This window comes from Sinohyriopsis cumingii, chromosome 13 (genome assembly GCF_028554795.1).
Source record: "Sinohyriopsis cumingii isolate HCF-2022 chromosome 13, ASM2855479v2, whole genome shotgun sequence".
Taxonomy (NCBI): Eukaryota; Metazoa; Mollusca; class Bivalvia; order Unionida; family Unionidae; genus Sinohyriopsis; species Sinohyriopsis cumingii.
Genome location: NC_142973.1, coordinates 75,360,146 through 75,370,387, shown reverse-complemented (window position 1 = coordinate 75,370,387; position 10,242 = coordinate 75,360,146). Strand labels below are relative to the sequence as shown.

Genomic DNA, 10,242 nt, shown 5'->3' with positions numbered 1-10,242 from the left:
CCCCCCCAATTTTGTGGTCGATCCCTAAAGGGTAACAGCGGAAGGACGGTAAACAGGAAAAAGATGTCGGGCTAGTCAGTTTTTATTTGATCTCACTGTGGTGTCAGAGGTGCGAGTCAAGTTTTATTTTACCAGTATCACAGAATGCATAATGATACAGTAATATTTGATTAGTGGTATTTCTAGCACCAAAATGTCGCTAGAGAGGATAGGTGTGGAATTATAGTATTGCAGCATTTTAAATATAAAAGTTGTTCAAAGATTCTCTCTTTTTCTGACAAAATAACTATTGATGGCAAGGATGCTTTAATTACCAACCTCTGGCATGAGACCAAAATAACAGTGTCTTGGTCTGGCTGACTTTTTTCCCACGCCAAACGTCTTTTGTTACTTTTCTTCTAGCCAACATTGAAGGATGCCAAATCTGTTATGGACACATTTACTATACGATACGCGCGTTACAATGCTTGCTTACGTCTGTGTATTCGAAAAGGACGCGGTTCTTTTCCAATAGCAGCAGAGCCCCTTTAAGAACGCTATGAATGAATGACATGAATGAACAATTGTCTGGTTCTGAGAAAGTTTCTGATTGGTCGGATAAAAGTCCCATTCACACAAAAACAGATCACATGACAATGCCTAGTCGACGATCTATATACAATTGACAGGCCTCTGTGTATATACATACACGGCATAAAACCATGTGCTTTCACTGGGGCTCAACACTCATCTGTATTTGTATCTACCTGGATAAGTTGTTGCCAGTGCCTCTTTCATATATCTAGCTGAGATTATACCTGGCCGTTTTTGCATGCTACCTGCCTCTACCCTTACTTACCTGTGTTCATAAGGTCTTGACCGTAACATATTTAACGTAGAACGTCTTAAGAAGTGCTATTTCTTACATCGTGTGTTGTGTTGCATGCAGACAAGTTTTCAATACAGTTTTATTCAGACATTGCAAAACAAAACAAATACATCAAAAACAAACTGCGACGTACCTGGACGTTTGGGAATTGCATTCTACCAACACACCGAAGCGTACACACCTTTCAAAGGATGCTACCTGTAACCTCTGCCCAAATATAATATAGACGTTTTTGTGCGTGAAATGAACCTGTTTTGTATGTATGTGCAGCATTGTATAATCCATTGCCAAAAAAATGAAAATTAACACCTGTCTCATCTTGAATAGCACTTTGATAAACGGAGTTTGACTGTAACACATTGATGCTTCAGCCTATACAATCCGCTTGGAAGATGCGGTTACTAGTTTCTTCTGAACTGTACTGGCTCGTCCTAACTGTAAGTATGATTTCACACTATTACAAATTCTTCAGTTCCGCTAGAGTAACTTTAGCCGATACCTTCATACATGCTTACCAATCTACCGAAATGGCTGTTGGGTCGATAAAGAACGATATGTCAATACACAAATACTACGCCTAAATTTGCGTTGTAAGTTCTACCTTTATTCCACTATAAACAGATTCTGATTATTTGTATGATCCTTTTACCATATCACTGTTTTTATGTCAATTGATTTAATTTTCCATTTCATATATGGACTATTAATTACCTTTATACACAGGCACAACTAAACTTTTCGTTTGCATGCGAATAATTTTTGCCTTTTATGTCTTCTGCAAGTATATTATATTTCTATCTGAACATAACACAAGCGCTTTTAAATGGCCATTTTCATTTCAGTATCGTTATTTTGAATTATAATTATGTACCAGAACAACCTAGTTACCTGAAGTTTTGTCGATCTATCGGACAAATTATCTTAAGTACTATTCTAGTTACAGGTCCTTCATATATTATGAAGATAAAGATATACACGGTACCCGAAGGACAACGTATACGTGGTAGTAAGATGAACTTCAACCACTATATATCCCGTAAATTATTTTCGTTGAGTGGAAAGCAGACAAAAAATATTTCGTATTCGTAACATGAAATGTCAGACAAAAAAAATATTTTGTAATCGTAGCGTGCATTGCCAGACAAACTATTTCAGTATCTTATGACAATATCTAAATGTCAAAAGTCAAAATGGTGTAAAGCAAATGTTTTCTTTCCAAAATCTCTGCATTCAAGGGCATTAAACGCCATTTTAAAATAAAGAATTTAATAACATAAAACTCATCTTTGGAGTGACAATCTTGTTTTAGGACCTTCTCAAATGAATATTTAAACTTTACACCTTCTTTTAATAGAATACTAATATTGCGTTTAACATAACTTCATTACTTCAGACATACGGACACACACGCACGCACGCATGCACACACACACACACACACACACACACACATATATATATAGGTGGACCGATTAGTTTATCCACACATTGTATTTGGCGGATTTTCCGGCGAGTGTTCATACCATAATATCGCAATAGATTCCAAGCAAGGTTTTTTTAGTTAAAGCAACTTTGAATTACTTTCGTACTAATGTCACCACTTGTTTGATCGATTAGTTATAATTTGTATGCACATGATTCTATTCCAATACAGAGATTATTTTTGTTTCTAGCCTGCATATAATACATCCTATTATAATTTTAATTCCTTAAATTTGCTGACACTGATGGGGTATCACAAGTAATCAAGGCAGTATGAAAGAGTGACGGTTTGACGTAAAAATCTTCTGTTTGAAGTACTTTTATCAATCTTTGCTTTAAAACAAAAAATTGAAAAAGTATTAGCACAATTAGCTGTTGAATTCATGTTTTACATGTATTTGTATCTTTTGTTGCTAAGTTGGAATCAAAAAAGAGTGGATGAAAATATACTGGAAGTGTATATTGTCCATTGAGCAATAAATCAGGGTGTGACGATTATATCGGTGGGGTCGTTCAGCAAAATGTTCATAAACGTCAACTCGTATGTCACACACGTTCAAAGGCGAAGGTTGAACGTGAATATACTTTGGGTTTGTTTTCTGGTTTGTTTGGGGTTTTTTAATCTTGTGTGGTTCGTTTCAGCCAAGGCACAAGGAAAACATTTTATTGTTACTCCTCAAAAAGCAAATTTTTTTTTTGCATATTGCTCAGTTTGTCAAGCATGGATGTCGATTATAATTGTGCATATTAAATATTTCAGATTTGAAACTTAGTTTGCTACGTTATTTGGATTTATGTAGCAGTCATTCCACACTGAACATTGTCTTATCTTTGGTTGCAGATCTTAACTTGTATAAACAAACGAACCTTATCTTGTGCAAGATAACGTCTGTAAAGTGCCATGTCAGCAAAATTTGTCGTGCTATATCAGACCGACGGTAATGATTTTGTACACTTCTGCAAAATAACCTCTCACGATATAATTGTTTCGATGGTCTGTAAGTGATAATATATTAGGTGCAAACATGTCCATTTTAAAAGGCAAAACAGATATTGTTGTTGAGAAATCCTTCCCACCCACTCATTCCACATATCTGGGCTTTGTATCGGGAAAACTGACAATGTAATCTCCTTGACATGCCTTCATAAACCGTACGTTTGACGCAGGGATAGTTACTTTTGTCTTTTACTACCTTCCACTGGAACTGCTCCATTCTGCTAAACGTAGAGATAAAACCCTGGTCACCTACCTTAAACAGATGCCAGGCAGATACGAAATGACCATTGAATATAATGGTGTGATATGCTTAAATGTAGGAACTAGTGTTGTAAATAGCAAATTTGGATGCAGTGAAAAAAACCATTAGAGTTTGTCAGCAGTGTAGCACTCTACACGACTCGCATCGTCCGCAAACGTTGTTGTACAATATGGGTTTAAGTTCTCTCTCTCTCTCTCTCTCTCTCTCTCTCTCTCTCTCTCTCTCTCTCTTCCCGTTACGACAAAAAATGTACTATTGGACCATTATTCGATTGTGAGATAAGAGGGAGCGTCATTCACATGCTTTCTGGTGCAGACAAGTAATCGGTACCAGCGTTGATTTATGAAACGCATGCTACTGGTTCGGTTGACTCATTCGTTTCTGTTACCACATTGTTGGTGTGTGAATGAGTGAACAATTATAACTGAGTCTAATTTAAACAAAAAAATAATCTATACCTACTTTACAAAATAGACAATTCCACATGACCTATTGACCTATACAATGAGTAGTGGTCAAATAGTACATGGCAAATAGTACATAGCAGATTTGTTGACTTACTATATCTCAATCGATTTAAATCGATCGAATAGGTAAGCATATCACCATATCCAACAATTCACCGTATCCCACAATATTGCAATCGTTGACTATTAGGTTCGTAACATAACAAACAACTGAACAAGAATACTCTATCTTTTCCCATCAAACGATAGTACTAAAAGTGACTTATAACATTTACAACAGAAATCTGAAACTATTTTTATCCAAATTATCAAAACGATGCACTTTCTGTCTGTTTATTGAGTCCCCCCCTTATTAATATTTTTGTAGTCTTGGTTACCTGCCTCATTAATGCATAAACATGGGTAGTGTTTTTTAAGATGTTTAAGCGACTGCTTGATTACTACATTTATTATATTTGGTCACGTAATGGTGTCTTGGGCTCGCCTGTCTTCCGGGTGCCTCCTAAGTTTTAATATTTATTTATTCTTTGTTTAATATGATTCACTGAGCGGTTCTAAGTCCTCGCCTTGGACATATGTAAATTTTCATATGTGATTCACTGTCTGGTTTCCGAGCTCTCTGCTTCGAACGTATATTAAAAACCGGGATTCTTGCATTTTCCTCGTTTTTTACACATGTTACTGTTTTACTCTATTATAAGACGACTCCAACTGCAAACTGCACAGACCCAGATCTGCCGGCGCAAAAGGCGCGGGCAGATCTGGGTCTGTGCAGTTTGTTAGGTGAATCAGTAGAATAAATATCATAGACCCTAATCTGCAGGCGCAATAATGTCTCGGCAGATCAGGCTCTTTGTTGTTTGTAGTTTGACTCGATTCGCAACGGGGTATATACGGCAAATGAGGACAACATACGAAGCAATTGCATCCAATAACATCTTGTTTGTGTTTGTTTTTCAAAAAAGAATGCAGTATATTCAACAGGACACGTGGTGCACGCAGGCCAGTTTGGATTCTTACGTATGCAGTTTATATTTTCTTGATGCAAAATCAATTTCGGCCTACCCGCATGTACTGCAATATGCAAGTCGTATTCATTTAAACGTAAATTATCCGATGACAGGTGAATAAGTACTTGATAATTTTCGAGTGAACGATAGGCATGGAATAATTCTTCGGAAATGGCTTATTGTAGCTTGAATGTTATACACGAGAAAAGAAAGGATTTGATAAACATACGGCGACTTTTTTTTACATTTTATGTCAATAGTAATAAACAGCAGTATTTAATGTTATAAGCATTGATATGCATAATGTAGGTAATTACATCTGACCTCTCAATTGACAATTCTTGCTGTACCTGTCCATTTAGGAAATATATGACTTGGTGATGATTTCGGAAATTCGAATTGTGGGTGTGTAACATGTTCAGAAACAGAAATTATATTGAAATAGAAGTTTATATTATTTAACGGTGAAAAGTGCACGGACTCTCATTTCAAATCATGAGCTGCGAGGAGGTCAGTTATGTAACATAGGCCATGTGTACACAGTTTATAATGTTTAACGTATAATAAAAGACAACCGTTTCTCGTGCACCAAAACACACAATTTGTAACCACTCGAACAATAAAGATCAGATGACACATGAACAAGCTTGATGTTATTCAGGTGAATGATAGAAAAACAATCCCTTTTTTAGTGATTACTTATTGCATTTTAACGTAAGAAATAAAAAGAAAAAAGGATTTGGAAAATAGATAGTTCTTTGAAGATTATATTTCAAAAGAGTTACCGGCAATCCGCGGTATAATAGGTAAAGAAAGGTGTAGTTTAGGCGATTGAATTAGTTTCCGGTAGACGATCCCATCTGAATAGTCGTGTGCATATATTTAAGCACACGTTTTGCTCATCGTTTTGGTATATGGCGACGTGTTCATTACAAAACTTGTGCCGTGTATCTAAATTTAATGCAAGTATCTTTAAATACATCCGAAGTTGCTGTAGGAAGCAATGAAGTCAGGTGGAAAGAATTATGGAATACCACCAATTCATAATCGTAACAATTAATCTTGCTTTTGCCAGACTATAAACTCTTGCTTTACATGCTTTTTGTACACCTCTGTTTCAAACTGTGACTGGTTCAAGCTCTAAAAAGTTAAGAAATGTACACAGAAGTAAAATAAAAGGAAAGCAAATATAGTCCGTTGCCACGCTAACCAGAACATACAGTGGACAATTGACAACTGTTACCTCACAAGTCTTCTAAAAGCTATAGTCTGGAGCAAATTCGCAAATATGAGGCAATTATTTATTTTAAATATCGTCTTGCTTTTTCTTATAAGATTTACAAATTTCATTCGTTCAGTCAGTCCATGTCGTGTTTGAAATGACGTTGAGGGAACAACACTGCTTCCATGTGCATCATGAATTATGGTCGCAGAAACCAAAGAAAAACTATTATCGTTACAAACAGCCAAGTGGCCGGCAGCAGCACTTGAATGATAATTTACTTCGATTGAATGTCGAGGTGCTGTTCGTTTAAAAAGAGTTACAATCGAACGAGTAAAGTAACTATGATACGTCATGATTGTGACCGTTTAACCTAACTGAAATTCAGTTCTGCAGATGATATGGGTTAGTAGGGTTGAATTGCTAAAAAAAAGGAAACGTCTCCATTATCACACACCGTTTCTGCTTGATAGCTGGCATGTTCACGCAAGTGCAGAGACTATATGTACGTCATTCGCACTTACTCGAGTATCCGAAACAATTGACTCCAAAACAAACTTGGTCGTTATCTAACAGACCCGTATTTTTGCATAGGAAACATCGCTTGTCCCAGTTTTAGGAAGTTATGCATAGGATCAATAACGATGGAAACTAAATGTAAATATCAGGTAATAAATTCCAATATATATATATATATATATATATATATATATATATATATATATATATATATATATATATATATATATATATATATATATATATATATATATATATATATATAGTTGAGAGTACGAGTCTCATCCCCTGTAATGCACGGCCCTAGAGTTTATGGGAAGAATGAGTCATAAAGTAAAATCCTACAAACCAGTTTAATATGTTTTTCTTAGAAGAATATTATGACAACACATAAAGTATATCATCAATCATAGATAAAAATTCTAGACAGCTTTTAAGTATGGATAAAAGTTGTTCTTAATAGCTTTTAAGTTTATCAAGGATGATACATTACAATGAGCTAATGCAGACTTTTATGATGTAATTTATGACAATGGACACTATGAGAAACAACTGTCTTCTTGTAATACCACCCACACTCATAGCGTTAAAGCCTGGAAATATAAATATCATAGTTTTAATAGTTTTGGAGAGTGACCGACGACACTGAGATGTGGTTAAGGCCAGTTCGCAAAGGACTGCGATGGGATTAAGACCATTCCTTCAAGAGATGTACGACACACAGATGATGTTAAGGCCGTTCCTTCAAGAGATGTACGACACACAGATGATGATAAGGCCGTTCCTTCAAGAGATGTACTACACACAGATGATGTCAATGCCGTTCCTTCAAGAGATGTACTACACACATGGAGTTAAGGCCATTCCTTAAACAGATGTAAGACGCACAGATGATGATAAGGCCGTTCCTTCAAGAGATGTACTACACACAGATGATGTCAATGCCGTTCCTTCAAGAGATGTACTACACACATGGAGTTAAGGCCATTCCTTAAACAGATGTAAGACGCACAGATGATGTTAAGGCCGTTCCTTCAAGAGATGTACGACACACAGATGATGTTAAGGCCGTTCCTTCAAGAGATGTACTACACACGGATGATGATAAGGCCGTTCCTTCAAGAGATGTACTACACACAGATGATGTCAAGGCCGTTCCTTCAAGAGATGTACTACACACATGGTGTTAAGGCCATTCCTTAAACAGATGTAAGACGCACAGATGATGTTAAGGCCGTTCCTTAAAGAGATGTACTACACACATATAGCGTTAAGGCCATTCCTTAAAGAGATGTACGACACACAGATGATGTTAAGGCCGTTCCTTCAAGAGATGTACTGCACACATATAGCGTCACGGACATTCCTTAAACAGATGTAAGACACAGATGTCGTTAATGCCATTCCTTAAAGAGATGTGCGAAACACAGATGGCGTTAAGGCCATTCCTTAAACAGATGTACGACACACAGATGATGTTAAGGCCGTTCCTTCAAGAGATGTACAAAACAAAGATGGCGTTAATGCCATTCCTTAAAGAGATGCACTACACACAGATGGCGTTATTGCCATTCCTTAAATAGATGTACACGGGATTGTCATAATAAGAGTATGGCTCAAAACATCTATGACGGTGTTGTTGAGCTGGTTGGTGTTTAAGGATGCATCAGTACATGAAGGACTATTTTGTGCCGAAGCAATGAATGCAAAGTGCCTTGCCCACGGCAGCCGACAAGAGCTGATTTGGGCACGATTGAAACTGTTGATTGTGGACACTTCCACAGATGAAATTAAAAAAATACAACAAAACTCCGGACATACAATGCATTACAAAGTATCCTAAATTGAACTAGCTTTGATATCCCTATCTACAAAGTATCCTAAAAAGAAAGTATTTGAATCCCTATTTACAAAGTATCCTAAAAAGAATGTTTTGTATCACTATTTAAAATAATAATCTAGAAAGAAACAGTTTTGTATCCCTAATTATAAAGTATCCTAGAAATAGTTTTATGTATCCCTAATTACAATGCATCCTGGAAAGAAATAGTGTGTGTATCCCTTATTACATTGTATCCTGGAAAGAAATAGTTTGTTTATCCCTTATTACATTGTATCAGATTCTATTAATTGCGCATTATATACCAATGCACATTTCAAAGACGAGTAAGGGCAACTTTCAGCGCAAAATGGTATTAACAGAAATAAAGTCCCCTTTTCCCCCAACTCAGCTCCTTTATAAATCTGCCACCATATCCATATATTTATGTCTGAATTTTATGTATTAGTCCTTGCTTTCATCAGTTCAGGTAACTGATGACTCAAACTGCTCCAGTTCTTATTTTCAACATAGGTATAGCGCTTTTTAAAATCAATTTTCTAGTGCGTAGAATGACGTCATGTCTAATTTGACATATACAACCTCGAACGTAGTAGAAAAGGTATTATGCAAATCTCACCTGTATTATCGACGGCCTGAGTGTCAGAAACATACAAATTTTACCTGTTGGCAGTTGAGTGCTGAAAATGACAACTTTTAGGTCAGATATTGGTAAAGTTTGCCATACTTACACGCATGAAGAGCAGCTTCTAATTAGGAAAAGAAGAAGACTTTACTCGCGGCCATGTTTGAGCGTCTGTTTTGGGCTTTTGTCGTCTTTATGTGATTAGATTCGGATGCAAAATCACCTATCTGCAATCTCTCATTCACATCGGTTATTTTATTTGAGATACGCATTTAGTTAGAGTTGCATGCTGAAATCTACGGTGCCTCTAAAGCTGTCAGCTTGTATGCTTTTTAGTGTTTACTCTAAGATTTTGTATTTACCTTTGCTATTGACCTAAAAAAAAAGGGTACCATACGCTTGTTACCTGTAAGTTGATGACCTATTTAAAACAGAACCGAATCGAATAGACTGGAAAATATTATCATTCATTTTGCGAGTTAATGGAACATTATGTTCGCTGCATAGTGATTTTAGAAAGGGTGTGGGGGAGGGATACGACAGTAATACCTCCCAATTAAAACCACCGCCCAGACGCATAAATGTGGTTTTAACTAGCAATTAAGACCGTCATCTAGATTGTAAATTATGCTCAAAACATGTAACTTGTACTCATTCGGAGGATAAGTGCAGGTCCGGATCAGGGTCAAGTGATAGGGGGAGGGTGTCAAAAATTTCAAAAGGGCACTGACTTTCTTCGAAAGAGCAATAAAGCAAAAAGTATGCATCTGTTTACTCAAATTGTGCATAATGCCCAATAAACGTGCTAACAAATAAAAACTATGGTCAAATTTTAAGTGACAAGGGATTGTGTGTGTGTGTGTGTGTGTGTGTGTGTGTGTGTGTGCGTTTGTGTGTGCGCGCGCGAGCGTGTTTTTTTTCTTCTTCTTTTTGTTGTTGTTTTCTTTGAA

The 10,242-nt window shown here is 36.4% G+C and overlaps 1 protein-coding gene across 3 annotated transcripts in view; it reads left to right on the top strand.

Annotated features, from left to right (window-relative positions):
- Positions 1 to 665: 665 nt before the first annotated feature.
- The window catches only part of LOC149785843 (A disintegrin and metalloproteinase with thrombospondin motifs 16-like), a 132,362-nt gene continuing 122,785 nt past the window's right edge, over positions 666 to 10,242 (top strand). For all 3 annotated transcript variants that reach the window (XM_089979804.1, XM_089979802.1, XM_089979803.1), the window contains exon 1: positions 666 to 1,305. In XM_089979804.1, coding sequence (XP_089835930.1) covers positions 1,231 to 1,305 — 75 coding nt within the window. In that variant the 5' untranslated portion in view covers positions 666 to 1,230. The remainder of the gene's footprint in view (positions 1,306 to 10,242) is intronic.